The sequence below is a fragment of the Phyllostomus discolor genome, chromosome 5 (assembly GCF_004126475.2).
Source record: "Phyllostomus discolor isolate MPI-MPIP mPhyDis1 chromosome 5, mPhyDis1.pri.v3, whole genome shotgun sequence".
Taxonomy (NCBI): Eukaryota; Metazoa; Chordata; class Mammalia; order Chiroptera; family Phyllostomidae; genus Phyllostomus; species Phyllostomus discolor.
This window is the reverse complement of record NC_040907.2, coordinates 51,731,328-51,752,145: the sequence shown is the minus strand read 5'-3', so window position 1 is coordinate 51,752,145 and position 20,818 is coordinate 51,731,328. Positions and strand designations below refer to the sequence as shown.

General features: G+C 35.3%; 2 protein-coding genes across 9 annotated transcripts in view; one reads left to right on the top strand and one right to left on the bottom strand.

Moving 5' to 3' along the window:
• The window catches only part of SRSF11 (serine and arginine rich splicing factor 11), a 49,594-nt gene extending 35,648 nt beyond the window's left edge, over window positions 1-13,946 (bottom strand). For 2 of the 6 annotated variants that reach the window (XM_028511791.2, XM_036026276.1), the window contains exon 1: window positions 13,800-13,888. The gene's annotated coding sequence lies outside the window, so the exon portion shown is untranslated. Of the gene's footprint in view, window positions 1-13,799 lie in introns of all 6 variants that reach the window. The other 4 variants (XM_028511790.2, XM_036026275.1, XM_028511794.2 and 1 more) reach the window with 4 other exon arrangements.
• A 26-nt stretch (window positions 13,947-13,972) lies between these two features.
• The window catches only part of LRRC40 (leucine rich repeat containing 40), a 46,237-nt gene continuing 39,391 nt past the window's right edge, over window positions 13,973-20,818 (top strand). For 2 of the 3 annotated variants that reach the window (XM_036026273.1, XM_036026272.1), the window contains exons 1-2: window positions 13,989-14,189; window positions 19,483-19,664. In XM_036026273.1, coding sequence (XP_035882166.1) covers window positions 14,039-14,189; window positions 19,483-19,664 — 333 coding nt within the window. In that variant the 5' untranslated portion in view covers window positions 13,989-14,038. Of the gene's footprint in view, window positions 14,190-19,482; window positions 19,665-20,818 lie in introns of all 3 variants that reach the window. The other variant, XM_028512534.2, reaches the window with a different exon arrangement.

Here is a 20,818-nt window from a genome sequence, read left to right as displayed (position 1 = left end):
GCAAAAAAAAAAGTTCGTTTTAGTAACCATTCCTATTAAAAATGCCCAAGATATTTTTTATACAAAGAATCACCTACAGATCTGTGTAGTAACTAACGAAATTTCCAACCTAGCTACCAAGATTTTCCTCCTCACCGTTTAAAATTTTCTTAATCTTTACATACATTCTGGTAACAATAAATTTTATAATTTGCTTTGTCAGTAAACCTTCAAAAATATCTTTTTTAATGTTACACTTCCCAGTGCTTTATAAGCTACTATTATTTCACAAGTTGACTATTTGAAAGCACATTGTACTGTACCTACATATATTCAAGTATAAAATATGAACACTGCAGAAAAACTTGCTTTACATACACATTCTTGCTTAAAACTTTTTGAAGCTTTTGACTATAAAAAGGTCCTTGCCTAATTTTTCAACCTTATCTAAATTATTTTACTTTCATCCAGTGTTACTCAATGACTTGCAGTTCCCCAAACTTGACAAAATCTTTCATGTCACTGTGTCTTTACACAAGTTATTAATGACTTCCCTCATTTTATCTAACTGCCATCTTGTGTAGGGCCTTTCTTCCATTACTGCCACAACTTGTGCAAGCAGTTGCTTAACAACTAGCAATACATGCAACTTGTTATATTCCAGATCTGTCTGGAAAAAGTCCAACCATTGTTAATATTGAGAAGGGTTTGCCTAACACCGATCTAACCTTGCAGCCAAGGAGAGTGGACTGGAATGACCGTGTGGGAATAATGAGAACTTCTCTGTACAAGACAGTGGGGGCAGTAGTCCCCCTTGAGTGAACAGGTGTATGTGTACTGCGTGACCAACACATTCAAAATGACTGAGTAGAGCAACAAATATGCATCACGTTTTGCGTTAAGGTTGAACATTCCTTCACAGAAACCATTTGGATGATTCAGACGCCTATAGCTAAGGGCAATTGGTGATTGGCAGCTTCATCAAGACAACGTCCACTCATGCATCATGGTCTCATGTAGAATTTTTTGGTGAAACATCAAATCACTCAGGAGATTCAGCCCTACTACAGTCCAGCTTTTCCAACCTGCAACTTCTGGCTTTTCCCAAACATAAAATCACCTTTGAAATGGAGATTTCAGACTTTTGATTCAGGAAAATACAATGGAGCTGCTGATAGCAACTGAGAGAACTGTGTGAGTTCCTAAGGTGTCTAGTTTGAAGGGGACTGATTGTCCTATGTATCATATTGTATCTTCAATGAATATCTCTATTCATATTACATGGCTGAATACCTCTGGACAGACCTCATAATTGACATGTATCCCTCCTTACCCACAAACCCATGAATTTTCTGGGTCAGTTTAGGACCTAGTATCATGTCTGTCACATAATTAATGCCTAAGAAATGTGTTGACCACATGCATAAAATGCCTTAATACAGAGCCACTTATTCCATGTGAATTGTTAAATAATTTATCTGATCTTGAATATTCTTGGAGGCCAAAACCTGAGGCCTTATGGAATATTTTCATTAGGAAATGCTGTTATGGATTAGTATAGTCAAGAGAGTATAATTTGTGAGAGATCAGAACACTAAATTACTGAAATATGATGTAGAGCCAACTGGCTAGTTACTTATTAGCTAAGTCACTCCTGCTAGCTCTTATACAAAAGAAGGATGAGTTGGTGAATGTAAGCCTTAGCAAAATTATAAATTACAACTAACTGTATATCAGTCATAGTATGTATCTATGAATATAAAAAATGTCCAATTTATTTTCTCATTTTGAAAATGATATACATAACTGTCAATTACAGATTCTTAACAATTTGATAAAATTAATTTGTGCATGGGGTCCTACAAAATGGAAGTTGCCCCAGTGGCCCTGCCACATCAGAAATCTAAATCCATCAGCCTATATTTCCAGGCAAACACCTGTTAAGGAAACCACCAATCAAAATCCTCCAAATAAACTTTAGGGGGCTTACCTTAACCTAGAACAGTAAATTTCAACCTTTTTCATCTCACGGCACACATAAACTAATCACTAAAATTCTGTGGCAAACCAAAAAAAAAAAAAAAAAAGCTGATTAGGCAAAAAAAAGTGTAAATTTGATCCATTCACACCAGATGGCTATTGTATTGACTGTCACTTTTTTAATTTGACAATCTAAGGGAAAAGAGGTCAGTGCCCCTAAGTATTCAGATAATGTATGTTTTAAAATTTTTTGAGGCATACACGTTGAAAATTGCTGTCTTAGCAAATAAGACCTGCTAAAGCCTAAGAAGAAAATCCCCTACCTCCTGGCAAATCATAACATTTCCACATGGCCTTTACTAATGGCCTAAAACTCACTCTTGTTCAAATGCCTTTGGGAAGAATGCCCTACTGCTTGTGAAGCAATATACTCCCCAATCCACACATTGTTCCCCTTGAATAAAGTACACAAAAGTTGTTACTAAATTGTTCTAGTTTTGCCATATGACAGACAAGTTCAATTCTTAGTAGGAGTGCCTACTATGTGCCAACATGCACACTACAATGTTCTATGGTAAAAGGACAAATAACACAAGGGCAAGATTCATGCATTTTTAAAAACGTTAACATCTTTTTATTCTCTGTGGTAGATACACAAAAATCTTTTATATTACTCTACACTTTTTTGTATGTTTGACATATTTCATAATTACACATTGAAACCAAAAAGATAGTCTTGTGATAAGATAAAATCTTTTAAATAATCATAAGTCAGTTTTATGTATAATAACTTATTGAACATACAGATAGATGATGCTTCTATAGGAAGAAACAAAGCAGAAATTTTTTATTCTAATATGGATTATTTTTGAATATTTTATTTCAAATCACCAAGCGGCTAGAAAAAAATACTGGACTTAGAGCTAGAAGGTTGGCTTAAAATACTACCCTGTCATTTATTCAGCATGATTTGAGGAAATTTCACTTCACTGCTAAGAAATTACTTTAGTTAGGAGCTGACTGAGGAGGTGAATCATAATTCTGAAGATCCTTCTAGGTCTAATAAGTAGGTTAAATAATTAAATGTTTTGCATACTATTGTCTGTTTTCCATAGAAATGAAATGGCTGAAAGCGATTAACAAATATTTCAAAGCTAATAACAAATATATCCAATCTATACTAGTTTTAAATCACTTCAAATTTGTTCAGGATTCCAATTAAGCAAGACTCTAAGAAGTATAGAATCTGGAGACAAGTATCATGTCTGTCTTATTCACTTTAACTCCAGAATCATAAGACACTGCTTAAAAACTTGGAAATTCTTTCAAATACTATGCACCTGCTATAGTCTAGGAATTTTTCCTAGTCATTTGGTAATATGGCAGCGAAAACACAGACATTGTCCCTGATCTCATAAAATATCAGGCCTAGTGTGGGAAACTTCCCATACTAGATACAAAGATGTAAGGGAGAAATGTGATAAAAATAAAACAGGATGGGAGATGGGGGAGATGGTGTTATCTGAGCCATTTGAGTTTCTAGGAGAAGAACAAGCCAAGCAGATGAAATAGTAAATTAGAAAGGCCTTTACCATGCCTGGTTGTAGCTCAGTAGATTGAGTGCTGGCTTGCAAACCAAAGAGTCGCTGGTTCAATTCCCAGTCAGGGCACATGCCTGGTTTGCAGGCCAGGGCCCTAGTGAGGGGCACATGCAAGAGGCAACCACACATTGATGCTTCTCTATCTCCCTCCCTTCCCCCCCTCTCTAAAAATAAAAAAGGAGAGAGAAAGGCACTGAGGGTAGGAGTAGGTGTGAAGAAAAGTAGGAGGACCATTCCTTTTGAATGAATGCTTTGTAGCTTACTTCTCAGAGAGACTTAATGGCAATCCTACCTGTCAGTATCATGTGAAAAATATATGTATAGGGAAGGATCATAGCTCATCTTTGGGAATGGGTTAGGGCAGGCTTCCAGTTATAGCTAAATGATAAATATTACCAGAGTTAATGTTATTTGTAATCCAAAGCAAAAAGTATTGTCATACTTTTTGCCAAATATAGTTATATTTGTCAAATATAGTTATATTTGGCTTCTATGTACATTTTATAGTACATAATTTCTGACATGCTTTTGAAATACAGAAAATAACTTACAGGCTCACCATAATGGGACCCTAAAGCTCACTGGTGGGGAACCACCACCGGCATACTAAGAAAAATTTAAACTGGTGCTTAATACTTGCAAGAAGTCTGTCAAAGAATATTAGAAAATAATGCTTTAAGCAAAACCTCAAAAACAATGTCAATCCTCTGTTGTAACAAACAAGTTTAGATCTTTCTAATCTCAAGCTGCTAAAATATCTCATGTATAAAAGAATGAAATTATATCACTATATTACACCACTCACAAAAAGTAACTCAAAATGGATTAAGGACCTGAAATCATAAAATTCCCGAAGAGAATATAGGAAAAAAGCCCTCGATGTTAGACTTGGCAATGATTTTTATTTTGATATGACACCAAAAGTGATAAGGGCACTCAAGAGTTAAAAATTTTAGCCTTAGTTGATAGGCTTAAGTAATTAATGCATGTGGAAAGCTCTAACTCAAGAGTTATAGATTTTACTCATAGTTGATAGGCCTAGGTGATTATTACTCTTGGAAAGCTGTTATTCCAGGAACTCAAATACATGACCACATTCAACCTTTGTTCTCCAAAGGGTCTGCAAGCCAAGGAGACAGTATTTGTGCAGTTGTGTTCTAGGAAGGGAATGCCCATGAAGCAGATAAACAATTGCTGATCAATAGGATCAAGAAGTACTAGGAAAATCACCCCAGACTGCAACTCATCCAATTAATTTTTTCCCCCCAAACCCCTTATCTACCCTTTCTTCTCCTTATAAAAAAGGCTGACTTGAAATGAGGGTACATAACCTACTGTCTTCTCAGATCACTGGCCATCTGAAGAAAGCACCCATCAAAATTCAATCCTTGTCTCTACTTATTGGTTCTGGTTGTGACAGGCAGCTTGAATACCAATGTTTCCTGTTTCATGTTCTGGTGACCTAGATGGGACAGACTTCAGGACTCTCCAGTAAGTCTGGATATTTAGCAGGGAGTCCCGTTTGCTGCCTGAACTGGAGGGACCGGGGGGTGAAGATTTGGAGACACCCTAGCAGCGGCCACGTGATATCACTTGGGGATTCTCCTCCAGGTTCTTGGCAACCCCCATCCCCCAATCACCTTCATATTCAATTGAATCAATGAGCTTGCTGGACACCAAGTTCCTAGTTGGCTAAGTTAAGTCACTTCTATTACTGTTAAACACCTTCTTACCCACTAATGGAAAAGGTGGTGGAGTCTTTCAAACTGATACAATCTTGCATATCTGCAAAAGCAGCAAGCTTGTGATCAAATTAGTTGTTAAGCAGATCCTTCCCTCTAGCAAACACACTTTTTGAGGACAGAAAAGGCAATGTATTAATCTTTGTGTTTCTAATGCCCAACAATACTATATTGGAATTAACTCAGCATCTGACAAAAACTTGAGTATCATCTATGTGCTAGAAACTTTACAAACGTCTCACATAATCTGTTCAACAAAGGGTGGGTGAAAGAGGACAGGAATACATTTGTTTGATTTACAGGAAAATTTGATTGAGACAAACTCTTAACGTATTTGGCTATAGAAAGCAGTAAGAAACCCCTAGGAAATAAATTACTGCCTACAAATCTGTAACTTAAAAAAAAAAAATCATCTGCAGCCCTGGCTGGTGTGGCTCAGTGGTTGAGTGCCAGCCTGTGAACCAAAGGGCCCCTGGTTTGATTCCCAGTCAGGGCACATGCCTGGGTTGTAGGCGAGGTCCCGGTAGGGGGCACACAAGAGGCAACCACACACTGATGTTTCTCTCCCTTTGTCTCTCCCTCCCTTCCCCTCTCTCTAAAAACAAATAAAATCTTAAAAGAAAATTTATCAGCAGATCTATCTTAATTTGTACCTGTAACTTCACAAGTTAGATAATTGTATTTCCATTCTACTCCTAGTTCGATAAATTTGATAATTCTACAGATACGAGTATCTGTTTTAAAATCAAAATTGTAAATCCAATGCCACCCTTTCTTCTGCTCCATCTAAAAAAAGGGGGAGAGACTAAAGAATAAGTTATCATCAGGGGACAGATGAACACACACACTGAGATAGAATAAAAGTCTACTTTCAAATGCTTACTTTCAAATGTTTGTTTCATATTGTTCAACTTATATTGGCTATTATTAGCAGGGATTTTAGACCCACATTTTAAAATTGACAGCACAGCGTATCTGAGTATCTTGAAATTGTAGGCAAAAATCTGTACGTGCTCATTTTCGAAAGCCTTATTTTTATGATTAACATAGAGAAAAAAGTAGTAGTTTGAGTATTAAGATATTATTGCCTATATCCATATGCACAGTATTCTCAGCTATAATGCATATACTTGGAAAACAAGCTATTTGTACAGAGGTTTGGCTTTTTTTTGATTGAATGGAGTCAACAGAAATATTTGGATGAGGAAGCTCCAGATACTGACTACTCAGTATTAGTCCTTATGCTATGTAAGATTCTTTTGGCGTTTCAACTAAGAAAAGGCTTCACAATAAAAAAAAAAAAAATCCTTAAAAAAATCAGCTGAACAAAATCCAGTAGCATTGTATGTATCTTTACTTTCAGTCAACAGCTTCAAGCATTTTAACATTAATTTTTTTCTAATCAAGGAGTTAAAATAAACATTTGCGCCATTTGAATTCCTTTTCCACCTCTGCTATAAAATTAATTCTAAAGAGTCTTATAAAACTGGTAAAAAACCAAAAGTATACTCAACTCAGTAACAAGAGAATCTACATTAATTGAATGCTTTTAAAATGTTTTTTTAATCCTCAAGACAACTAAAGGCACTACAACTGATAAAGAATAGAGGTCTATACCTTAAAAAGAACAAAATCATACCATTTGTGAAAAGCATGGATAGACCTAGAGGGCATTATGCTAAGTGAAGTCAGTCAGAGAAAAATACCACATGATTTCACTTATATGTGGAATCTAAAGAACAATATAAATAAACAAACAAAACAGAAACAGATTCATAGATACATAGACTGACGGTTGCCAGACTAGGCAAAAAGGGTAACGGGATTAAAAGTACAAATTGGTAGTTACAAAGTAGTTACAGGGATATAAAGTGCAGCATGGAAAATACAGCCAATAAAATATTTTAATAACTACGTATGATGCCAGTGTGTACTGGAAAATACTAGGGAGATATGATTGCCTAACCACTATGTTGTATACCAGAAATTAATACAAAATAATATTGAAGGTAAACTGCAATTAAAGTTTTTTTTTAAATAAAAATTAAAAGAGAAAAAAGAAAAAGAATGTAGGTCTAAAATCAAACTGAGGGAATTTATCACCAATTGGAATAATTGTGACATTTGGTTCACTGTTTTGTGGTTTAATTTCCTCCTCTGAAAAATGAAACTATAATGCTTACCCCACTGAGTTGTTATGAGGTTGAAGTGAGAATACTAATGCAAATGATTAGTAAAGATACACATTACCCTACAAATGAATGGTTACCTCAACTGGGTTCCATTTTATAACATTACTGTAGGCTAGTACCTTGGATTAATGTTACTTCATCATTCACATGAAAAATATAAATCAGAAGAGTAAATATATAAATAGAAGTTCTTATTTAAGACCCCGTATTTTAACATAGGCTTTTTGTGGCATAGTAAAAATTTATTATAAAGTAATAAATGTAAAAGGTTAAATGAGTGTATAGTTATATGAGTGTACCAAAGTAGAAGTCTCCCATTCCACTCTCCTATGTATGTTGTCAGCTAAGTAAGTACTGCCTATAATTAGCCACGTGAGCCCCAATCTACTTATGTAGAAAATGTAGAGAATAATGATACCATTTAAAGGGTTCAAGACTTCAAATATTATGGATAGGAAGCACCTAGCACATGGCCAAGCATATAGGCACTCAACAAATGGTATATACCATTACAGCAAAATCTGTGTTCAACTTCATTTTTTCAATGGATGAAAAATAACAATAATACTTTCATCTTACCTTAGAGCATTATTGTCAAATGTAAAAAAAAACTTTGTAAACTGTTAAATGGTAGTAAACATGTGAAATATACTATTATTAGATGCCCAATCTCCTTTAAGAGTCTGTTGCAATGGAAACATGATACAAACAGATTTCAAATTTTCATATTCATTTTGATCCTAAAGCAGCACCTTACCAACAGCATACATAGATACATGGATGGCTAAATAAAACATTCTTTTTCTGACAAAACACAAATGTTTCATGGAAAACTCTATCTAGAAAGGCTTCAATTTTCTACATTTTCAGAGCAAGAGTATTATTCTTACTTCCAAAAAAAAACCCCAAAACAACTACACATATATTTGATTAATCTTAAATAAAAGTACTGTGACGCAGGTCTCAGCAACAGACTAGGAAACGACCAAAGCACACAGATCAGAAAAACAAAGGAAAATATTCCTAAGTATATGAACAATATGAATTCCTGACACACACTAAATCTAAAGGCCATAATGTTTCTTTTCCCTAATTTGCCAGCCCAGTCATTTGAAACTATGAACTAAGGTTAGTTTCAAGCCACAATTAGCTCACACTGCAGTCTAAATCATGAGTGTACCAAAGACATTGATCAAATAAAAATTTTGAAGTAGGGAAGAGATAGTGCAAAGGCAACTTTCTAGGAATAAGAAGTTAAAAGAAAAGCAGAAAGGTCAGCATCTCTAAAATGAAAAAAAAAATCAAAGCTATATTAGCTGTAGATAAATTTAATGATGAGTACAAAACATGAATCTTTAAGACTATGAAAAACCAAACTGGGTTCACAGATTTGCATTGTAGAGACCAAGTATTTAAATGTTCACAAGTATTTCAACACCCCAATGATGGTATCTTTCTAGTTATATAATTGTGATATTTTAAAGGATTAAAAAGAACTGATGTAGAAAAGTTAAACTGGCACTTATATTAATTGTAATTGTGAGTATAAATATTCCAATTTGAAATATGAGTATCAAAATTGTTAAATTAAAAATCTGATTGTGACTGTCAATAAACTATCAAATTATCCACATTTTCCTCCCTTATCAACATAAGCTGACACTAAAAATAATGTCTTGGGGACCACATCTTGTCTTATTAAAACTATTGAGGAGCTTTCCTCATATAGAATAGTTTTTGCCATGTATCAATATAATCATTTATGTCAAGCTTTTTTTGGAGTATTGAGCAAATGAAGTTGTAAGCTGAATTCAATACAACGGAGTTGTTGGCAGAGGGTTACATAAAGTCACATTTTTAAATTAGTGGATTTTAATTTAATTTTTAAACAAATTTATTTGGTAGTGGTTTTATGTGTTCAGAACAGAGACAGAATACTACTATGAAGTACCTTCTAGGATTTGGCACCCTAATTTTCTCTCTGTATTACTTTACCATTTCAAAGCAAACAAATTCATAAATCCTATGCAATTAATATTAAAATTAAGACTTTAGGTCACAGAACACAGTAATTTTGAAAAATGAGCAAGAAAACAGCCATTAAAGGTTAGGAATAAGAATCACTAGGAATAATGGGAAATATTTTCAGCTGATCAGAGAAAAACCAATAAACTATACAATAGTTTTAATTTAAAGACATAAACAAGAGTGCTTTGTTCACCCCAATTTCAGCTTTTTTTCAATAAAAAGAAAATTAGCCAAAAACGAAAACTAAAAGTAATTAGAATTTAAAGAAAACTAGTATTTAAGTAGTTGTTCCACCTTTCTTCCCATGAAAAACACTAGTATGTAAAAGTCTTTTTTTAAGAGGAGATGCAAATATTTTCCTAAAGCTGGTAGACTAAAATTCTTTTGTACTGAAAGTAGAGAGAATTATATCACCCAACATTTCAATCAAATACTAAATCTCCTACCCTGGCTGGTGTGACTCAGTGGATTGAGTGCTGGCCTGTGAACCAAAGAGTTGCCAGTTGATTCCCAGGCAGGGCACATGCCTGGGGTGTGGGTCAGGTCCCTAGTGGGTGGCAGGGGGCCAGAGGCAACCACACATTGATGTTTCTCTCCCTTTCTTTTCCCCTCCTTTCCCCTCTCTAAAAATAAATGAATAAAATCTTTAAAAAAAATGTCCTAGAGCAAGCTCATCACTTTATAATTGAAAAACAAGAAAGAGAAGAACTGAGAACAAAAATATACAAATGAACAATTTAAAATAAAATGCACTGTCTCCATCAGAAAAAAAATGCAACAACTCCAATAACAACAAATTACAATTCTAAGCCGCATTCGAAACTATGACTAAAAATGCAACATATGTACTGTCTTCAAAGAAATAACATAGAATCTTGTTTTTACTACCTTTAAAAGTTGGCAGTTATAGGCCTGAATGGAAGGCAAATGTGAAACTGCCAACTGAATTTTTTTAAAGAAATTAAAAGATGTATAACAAACACCTTTAAATTTGAATATTTAAAACATGAAGAGCCAGTGTCTAACATAATCTTGGTCTCAATTTTGATAATTTAAAGAAACCCATTGATAGAGTAAGAGACAAACAGAAAGAAAACTTTGAGTAATAGGTATATGAGGATGTAAAAAATTCAACTCAAAACATTTACCAAGCAATATGTGAATAATCAATAATGGCAGCATTAAAAAGTAAATGTTCACTCAATAAACAACTTTATCATAAAATAGTTCTCACAGATAAGGCAACATTCTGAAAGATAAATAGCAACTCAAAGCTAAATCTAAATCTGTTACTTTACACAAAGAGAAAGTTCCCAGAAATACCTGCAAATTCACTTTGCTTATTTGATGTTTTTTAAACAAACATCCTTGAAAATTTTGCAAATTAATGCCATTTTCATTTAACACAATTTCCCAGTTTGCCTCAATAAATCCATCTTATGAATTGTGCCTTTCAGCTTTAACAACAAAAAAAATCTAACATATGGCAATGTTCATAACACAGCCATGTTTGAAATGTCATTAATTTTTTTAAATTAAATTTACTGGGATGACATTGTTTAATAAGATTATATAGGTTTCAAGTGTAGAGTCTGTGATACAAGATCTGTATATTCCAGTTTGAAAATGTTATTAAATTTTAATGGTGGAGATAAGGTACACTCACTTTGATAATAGTCTTATTTTCCCTTATGAAATAAAACAGCATTTTTTGGCTGATGCAATTCTTAGGCTCAATGTATTTTGGTTTTTCACTTTCATTTTTAATTTAGCAAAGCAACTAGAAGAGTGAAATCTTCCATTACTTTAATAAAATGAATAAATTGTAGCTAGACAAATTCTGTTGCCAAAAGGTAGCTATGCAGTAGTCTCCATCTCCTGTTGAGGAGACATCCATTTCAAATTATTTTAATCCAGTTTTTAAAAAATAAGCAACTACTTTTGCTTAAGTGCTCATGTTGAAAGAGTTGAGTTTTTTAAAAATTAATAATGCATTCTTCCTAAACTAATACAGTTGATGTAAAAAGCTAATTCCCATAAATATAGTTATATAGAAATATACTCTCTCATAAAGAAGCTCAATTCAAGTTGATAAGGTTTCGGTTTCCACCAATTTGAGATACACACATAATTTTCCAAACTGCATGAAGAAATAATTTTCACCCTGATGTGCACTTGCTACATGGGTACAACACAGTGTATTATGGGTACATACTACGAGAAATCTTTACATAGTTTATGTCTATTGTAATGTACCAAAAGTGTAAATCACTTGAGTCTTTCACACTGTACTTTCCCATTAAACCAGACTATACTTCTCACACAAAATGCAACAATGGTTCAACATAATATAAGTAATGTTTAATTATAGTATTTAACAAGTAGAGACACAATAAATTAACAAATGAAGTCTTGCACATTATTAAAACAATGTTTAAGAATTTATTATAGCAGGAGAGGTAGCTACTGTAAAACTTTACACAATTCATCCTCCAAAGGTAAGCTGTCAAATCCTACAAGAGAGAAAAGGGGTTTTCTCTAATAAATAAATCTCTTTTAAAACATAATTCTAGGTCCCTTAAAATAGATCCAGGATAAAAAGCAAGTTGAAAGTGATGGAATAAAAGCCACCAGGCAAATCATGATTAATAAGAAAGGTTTTCGAGAAAGATTTGCATTCAAATTTCTGGTCATATAACTTACAGAAACTTGTGACCTTAGGCAAGTTTCTTAATCCCTTTTAGCCTTGGGTTATTCATCTGCAAAATTGGTCATTGTGCTAAAGAAGAGATAGCAAAAGAGGTATTATTAGCAATGATCCTGGCACTCAGTAAGGACAAAGGAAGGTGGCTATAATCAACATTGTCAAGGCAAACTGGGAGGGGGGGACCTCATTAGCGACCTTGCAAAAACTGCCATGGACCTTGCTTTAAAATCTACTCTTTTCTTGCTTGTTAGTATAACTACTGGTACTTTTCTGATGTTCCTTTTTAGTGTACAGGGCTCTACAAAACAAAAACAAACAAACAAACAAAAACCGAGAGGTGGTTAAAAACCTAATTTTACAGGCAGCAAGAACCAGGACTCGGACACAAGTGTGTGTGCTGCAGAATCTGTCATCGTACCTTTCAAATATCCTACCGATCCCCAGCCGAGTTGATAAGGGCTTAGGAGGATATTTCCCAGTAGATGCTTTTTAAAACAAAATCACTTCCATTAAAAGAAAAGTCTAGCCCCGGGACACTACTAGAGATGATGATTCTTAATTATTTGTTTAATGAATCAATAAAGCTGTACACTTCACACAGAAACTAACTTTCCAGGAAAACCGACTTAACAAAATTTTCACTTCCTATTCTGAACTGGAGTCCCTTTCTTCCCAAACGTTCAAGATTTAGAACTTTAGTTCCCTGTATTTTATTTTTTCAAGATTTTATTTATTTTTAGAGAGAGGGGATGGGAGGAGAAAGAGGGAGAGAAACGTCAATATGCGAGAGAAGCATCATCTGTCGCCCCTCCCACGCGGAACCCAACCGCAACCTAGGCTTGTGCCTTGACCCGGAAGGCAACAAGCCACCTGTCACTTTGCAGAAGCGACCAACATGCCTGACCTGAGCCACACAGGTCAGGACCCGCTAAATTATTTTAAAAACTAAATGAGGTATAAATTATCCCTAAATTAATTAACAAAAAATAAAAGGAGTGAGCTTTAAAAGGGGTAGGTTGCCTAAAGTTACATATTGTGTAGGATACCGAAACAGCTGGGATTCGAACTCCTATCTCTGGGGCTCCAAAGTCCAAGCCATTTTCGCTATAGTAAAGCTCGCATCTCCACTCGTCTCCCTAAACCGTCCGGTAATCAGAACATTTATTAAGCATTTTTTCCCTTCCCTCCCTGTTGCCAAACCTTGCATCTCACACTACCTCCGAGGCTGGGCTATAAACTCAATACAACAAGCCAGGTGCACTAATTCGAGGAATCGGAGTCTAGTCCCGAAGAAAAGAAATCTGTTTTATTTTCTATGCCGAGCGAAGGCCTGGCGCCACCAAGACCAGCGACAAACACAGGCTGGGTTCCAGCTCGGCTGCAGACCGCGCCCAGGTCTCGAGTTTTAGTCAAGGCCCACGTTCAGTCCAGGCCAGGAGAAGGAAGAGAAGGTTATTCTCTCCCGACACCCTGGCCGCGGCGACAGCACAGAGGAGAAAGACGGAGTCGCAGAAACACTGCACACACATTACACCCGCCAGGCCTTCGTTAGCCGGTTAAACACACTTACTTGAGCTAAGTACTTCCAAGACACAAGGCCGGCACCGGCAACGGGAAAGGCTTCTCTGTCCTCCAGCCCCAGTCACGGAGAGTGACGACATCTGGGCCGCGCCTCCGAGAGAGAAAGCCCCGCGCCTGGCCGCGAGCCCGGCGCACAGAGCGCGACCCCGGCAGGGGCGGGGCCGCACGGCGGCGCGGTCTTTCACCGTCACGGCGGGGGGATCCGCCGCCGGCCTCGGGAGATTAGCCATGTCGCGTCTTCAGCGGGGCACGGAGCGGGACACCCGAACGGGTTTCAGAACTGAAAGGAGAGACTGCTCTGCCTCAGTACCCCAGGGGCTGTTAAAGGCGGCAAGGAAGAGCGGCCAGCTGAATCTGTCCGGTCGGAACCTCAGTGAAGGTAAGATTCGCTGTCCGACCCGGTTTGCGTCCGGTCAGCAAGCACTCGTTATAGGCCACCTCCCGTTCCTCTGGCCTTGCTTTGGCCACGTTTGCCTCAGGCTTCTGGCCGGGATCCCTTTGCTTTCTTTTCATTGGGGCTGTCTCTCGTCGGCTCGGTCCTCCGGCTTTGATCGCTACTTTCGCTCCAGGAATGTCTGGTGAAGGGACCTTGGTGAGAATGTGGCCAAAATTTAGAGGGTCGCCTTACGGGATTCCCGGAGTCTGTGGGATGAACAACATAGTGTATGATTTGAATTAGCTTATCAAAAGCATATATTTTGTTTCTTTGGCCCTAATTTTCCTCCTCTTTTTGTTTTCTTCTCTTAATTTGACTTAAAATTCTGTATTCTCTCACCTTCTTTGTGAACTCAGTGAATGCCACACTGCTCGCTCACAAGACACTTCTTTGTGCAACTGGGCAGTCTTAGGTAAAACGAATAATGAACGTATTTCCTAAATTGGGGAGCCAGATAGATGCCATGTAGAGTGAATTTGAGGACATCCTGATACATTTAATAAAGATTAACAAGCACAGATATGGATACCATGAATTAATAATAGCCAGATGCTCTTCTATTTGTTGTATAAGGAGGGGAGTGGAATGTGGGGAAAGAAAGAATACAGCATTCCTTCTGTAATCTTTTCCTCAATATGTAGTCAGGTTTTAGGCTATCTTGGATGAAAACCTTCAATTTTCCTCCTAATGGTTGCTTTTTTATTGTGCCATGTATGGAGTAGATCAAGCAAATGCTTGCTGAATGAATGAAAGGATGTGTGACATAAAATCTCTGCTCTACACGATAAAACTTTTAATCAATGGGAACATAAGTATTATAAAACGACAGGTATGTATATCCACTTGGTTTTCAATATTTTCCTTTATATATCCTTTGCTTCCTGTAAGACTCTGCTCAGAGGTCACACATCAGAGAGGCCCTTCCTAACTACCTTATCTATAAATACCATTGCTAACACTCTGTCCTCTTACTTGTTTAATTTTTAAATAGCTTTACCACTCTAAGAATATATAATATGTATTTGTTTGTTTATTGACTTCCTTTCCCTCCCACTAGAATGTTAGTTCTGTGAGGTCAAGGAGCTTAGTATTTTTTATTGTTGTATTCCTAGCACCCAAAATAGTACTTGGTACATAGTGCATTATTATTAAACATTTGTGGAAGTAGTAAGCAAGTGAATGAATATTTCCAAATAACAAAATGGTGTGTTGGAATGTACTTATTGTTCGGACCCAGATTTAGTCTGCTCAAGTTTTAGGGTGCAAATGAATTTTGGTTCTTAGTTCCATAATGACATAGACCAGTGTGCTTTAGGTTATTATTGTATAAACAGAACCAAACACAAAATGTGACACATACTAGGTACTTAGTAAACGATGTCAAATAAGTGAATGTGCAATATTTCATAGGAAATAAAAGATACAAATGGGAGAGGCACATGGTGCTTATAGTTTATATGTCAAAAAGGAATTTTTGTTGTCATAATATAGGAGGTGTTTATCTAGCTGTAGCCTTTAATTTCCTCTTGTCAGTAAACCTTAAATACCCAAACCACTGTAATTCTGAACTATTTATAGTTCCTTATATGGAGCTATGCTCCTTATCTCCGTGTCTTTGCTAATGTAACTTTGAAATGCTTAGTTTTGCTGTGCTTTATTTTCTCTTTAATAATGTGGTAATAATAATACTAGGACCTACTAAGGTGTAAATGAGATAACACATATAAAGTGACTGGTACATAAAAAGTGCACAGTAAAAATTGCCTGTTGTTGTTATAATTTCCATAGCTTCCTTAAGGGGTTTTCTGGATTTCTTGTTTTAAGTCTCACCCTCTAATCAGGGTCATTACCAAGAGTTATCTTTCCAAAACACAGATCATCTTATGTCACTCATAACATTTAATGACTCCCTGTAATCCTCAAGATTCAGCATAAAGTTCTTAGGACAGCATAAAAAAAACCTTTTGAAATCTTACTCCTAAGTATGCAATGTCTCGATAATGCTTCCCATCTCTTTTCAGAATCCTATATTTGAAGAAGGACAAAAACAAAATTTTTCCTCCCGTAGTTTGCATTATTGTTCACTTAGTGTTGTACTGCTCTGAGTTTTGATAAATGCATAACGCCATGTATCTACCATTACAGTATCTATCATTTAGAATAGTTTTGTCCCCTTAAAATACCCCAGGCTCTACCTATTCATCTCTTACTCTGCTTCCCTGGGAGCTGTGGCAGCCATCAGTCTTTCTACTCTTTCTGTAGTTTTGTCTTTTCCAAAATGTCATATAATTGGACTCAGAGTATTTAGCTTTTACAGACTGGCTGTTTTCACTAAGCAATATGAATTTTAGTTTCGTCCATTTCTTTTTGTGAATTATTAGTGCATTTCTTTTTATCACTGAATAATATTCTATGGTATGTATGTACCATTTTGTATATTTACTTGTCTTTTTGAAGGACACCATGGTGGTTTTTCAGTTTTTAGTGGTTATGAATGAAGCTGTTATTTGTGTACAGGTTTTTGTGTGGACATGTTTTCAATTCATTTGGGTATAAACCTAGAACTCTTGCTGGATCACATGGTAAGATTATGCTTAGTTTTGTAGGAAATTGCTAGACTGTCTTCCCACCAGCAATGAATGAAAGTCCCTGTTGCTCTACATCTTTGCTATTATTCAGTATCTTCTGGTTTTTGGTGTTTATTCTAATAGGTATTTACTGGTATCTCGTTGTTTTAATTGGTTGTTCTTAATGACATGTGTGTCATGTTTTCTTATGCTCATTTGCCATCTTGATATCTTCTTTAGTAAAGTGCCTATTTAGATGTTTTGTTCATTTTAATTTTTTAATTTTTTTTCAAGATTTAATTTATTTATTTTTAGAGAGAGGGGAAGGGAGGGAGAAAGAGGGAAACATCAATGTGTGGTTGCCTCTCGTGCACCCCCTCCTGGGGACCTGGTCTACAACCCAGACATGTGCCTTGACTGGGAATGGAATAGGTGACCCCTTGGTTTACAGGCTGGGGTCCAATCTTCTGAGTCACACCAGTCAAGGCTTTTGTTCATTCTTAAATTGGATTGATTGTTTTCTTATTGTTCAGCATCTTTGTCCTTTATTATCTTTTTACATGTCTCTGCTTAATAACTGATGGTCCAATAATAAATGACACACAGAAATGGTACAGTGGCCTGTTGGTTATGATTCTTAAAATCTAAGTTATAGAAAATATAGATAAAAATCTACAGAAGCATTTTTGACATAATGAACATAATTGTAGAAAATTATTATTACTCTCTTTTCTAATAAGCTTTTACTAAATTGTCCCTTGTACTGGCCTACACATGGTTGTATTTTTAAAACTATACTAATTTAAAAAAGTCCCCTCATTATTATTATTCCCAACTATTATCACCTAAAATTATGAATTATGTTCAGAAGAGATTATCAAACATAGCTTCTTTCAGATTTCCGTCAATATGTATAAGACACCATAAGAGATATTTTATGTGAAGTATATGAAATAATGTGAAAGCATTATGAAAGCATTTGTGTGCTATGGGGAGTGCCACATACTTACTTAAAGAGCATTTCTTGTATACATACTCTCTGTGTTTCTCCCAGGTATTGTACTAGGTACCATGATACTTCAAACAAGTTATAGTCATATAAGCATTTTAACATGAGCTTTATTCAAATTTATTTTTTAAGAATTACATTTGTGCCCTGGCTGGCATAGCTCAGTGGATTGAGCACAGGCTGCGAACCAAAGCATCGCAGGTTCGATTCCCAGTCAGGGCGCATGCCTAGGTTGCAGGCCACGGTCCCCAGCAACTGCACATTGATGTTTCTCTCTCTCTCTTTGTCCCTCCCTTCTCTCTCTAAAAACAAATAAATAAAATCTTAAAAAAAAAAAAAGAATTACATTTGTTAAATAATAAATTTATGTTTTACTTCAAGTCTTTCTCTTTTCCTTCATGTATACATATATGTGGATATTTACTTATTTAGCTGTTTATATGTATATACATATGTAAGATTACTTTCATATATTATATTATCTGTATTTTTATTTTAAAAATTGGCATCTTTTTTACGAGAGTTGACCTTATTGCGGTATAATTTACAACAGTATATGCATCCATTTTAAGTGTACATTCAGTGAGTTTTGGCAAAAATATACAATTGTGTAACTACAATCAAGTTATAGAACATTTCTAAAACTTGAAGTGTTCCCTTATGCCCCTTTGCTGTCATTCTAACCCCAGTGTTCCACACAACTAGTGATTGGCCTGCTTTTTGTTGATACAGATTAGCCTCTTCCAGAATTTCATTTAAATGGAATTATACATTTGTGATTTTTTTGTTTGTTTTAGGCTTCTTTTACTTATTATAATTTTATTTCCATGCTCATCCTTTTTATTGCCAACTAGTCTGTTCATCTATTGATAGACATTTGAGTTTTTTCTGGCTTTGGGCTATTAGGAATAAAATTGCCAGGAGCTTTCATGTATGGTCTTTGTGTGGCCATATGTTATCATTTCTGTTGCGTGTGTCAGGTGAAATAGAGAGCAGCTACCAGAGTCAGATAGGCCTCCCAAATATTCACTGAGAGACAAGCCAATATAGCTTTGTCAGGGTTTGAATCCCATCTCTGCTATTTACTAGCTGTATAATCCTGGATAAATTGTAATTCTGTGTCCCATTTCTTTCATCTGTGAAATGAAAATAGTTATAGCACCTACCTCACAGAATTGTTGTAAGGTTTAAATGAGTATGTTAAATTATTACCTGGTATTTTTAAATATTACTAATATTATTAGTTATATTTATTATTTACAGTGCTTTCTCAGACTCAGCATATACTTCTGTTATAAAATTTATAACATTACCTTATAAATGTTGATTTTTATGTCTCTGTTATTCTGTTAGCATTGTCTGGTACATATGTACCATGTGGTGTTGTGCAGAGTACATATATAGTAAATATAATTCAATGAAAATAAAAGTGAGACTGTTATGTAAAATATACATCACATATTGTTTTTGAATGAAATCAACTTTTTCTCCAGTCTAGCTATAAGTCATTGCTATTTGAGTTATTTGAAGTTTTTTTATTGTTTTAGCAGTTGCTTTTCAGTTAGGTAAACTGAATAGCTATTATAAAAATGTGTCACTTAGTATCTAACTGCTTGTTATCTGTCCCTTTTATGTTTTGGTCTGGTTGTGGTGGCAATAGTGCCTCAGTGTGTATGGAGAATAAACGTGGATATTCCTGAGGAAGCTAATCAGAATCTTTCATTCAGTGCTACTGAGCGATGGTGGGATCAGACGGATTTGACCAAATTAATCCTATCCAACAATAAACTTCAGTCACTTACAGACGACCTCCGCCTCCTGCCTGCACTCACTGTTCTTGATGTAAGTTGGCTGCTTATAAACATGGGTCATTAGTTGAAGAGATTCTAAAGCTAATTTTAGGCTTTAATAAGCAGAAAACCCATTTATTTCAATTGGTAAAATACAAGAAAGATAACATTATTTTTAGGCATAACGTAATATTTAGGAGTGTAGAGTTAGAACATGAGCCTTCAACTTTTGACTCTGTCACTTGATAGGTATGTAAACTTGGGAAATTACCTCTTTGTTCCTCAAGTTGCCACATCTGTAAACCAGGACTAGCACTACTACCTATTTATAAACGTTGTTCTTAGAATTAAATGAGTTAATGCCTACAAATAGAAGTGATTTTTAACAAGTGGTTGCTGATACTCATATTTTTCTATTGCTATTATTTTAATATCATTATTATTTAAGACTTTAAAGCAGCTATAATGACTCTTGAACAATGCAGGGGCTAAGGGCACTAACTTCCCTGCACATTTGAAAATCCATGTATGACTTTTGACTCTCCCAAAATTTAATTACTAATAGATTATTTTTGACCAGAAGCCTCACCGATAACATAAATAGTAGATTAACATATATTGTGCATGTTATATGCATTACATACTGTATTCTTATAATAAATTAAGCTAGAGAAAAGCAAATGTTATTTACAAAATCATCAGTAAGAGAAAATACATTTACAGTACTTACTGGAAAAAAAATCCTTAAATAAGACGAACTGCGAAGTTCAAACCCATATTGTTCAAGGGTTAGCTGTACTTAAGATTAATTTAACTTTCCTTCAACATTCACTTAAATTATTAAACTTAAATTTTTTGTGTGTATTCAGGGACTATGTTTTAGTCTGTAGTTGCCATGTCATGTGATAAAGTGTGCATAGTTTATTTCACAATCTACACACTTCTGATGTCCTTTACTTGGGAATATCAAATATCTTCCAATTCCTGTCTGAAAAGTTAGATCTAGTCAAATTTCTACAGAAGTTTTTATTTTCTTCATTTGTAAAATTAATGGATTGGCTTACCTGTTCTGTAAGATCCCTGGTACCTTGAAAACAATGTGATTCTTTTAGAACATGAGAGAAGTCCCTTACCCCCTTCTCATTTATTTTTTGTATATGTTGACATAAATCATGCCATCAGAAGGCTGCTGTTAGTTTCTAACTC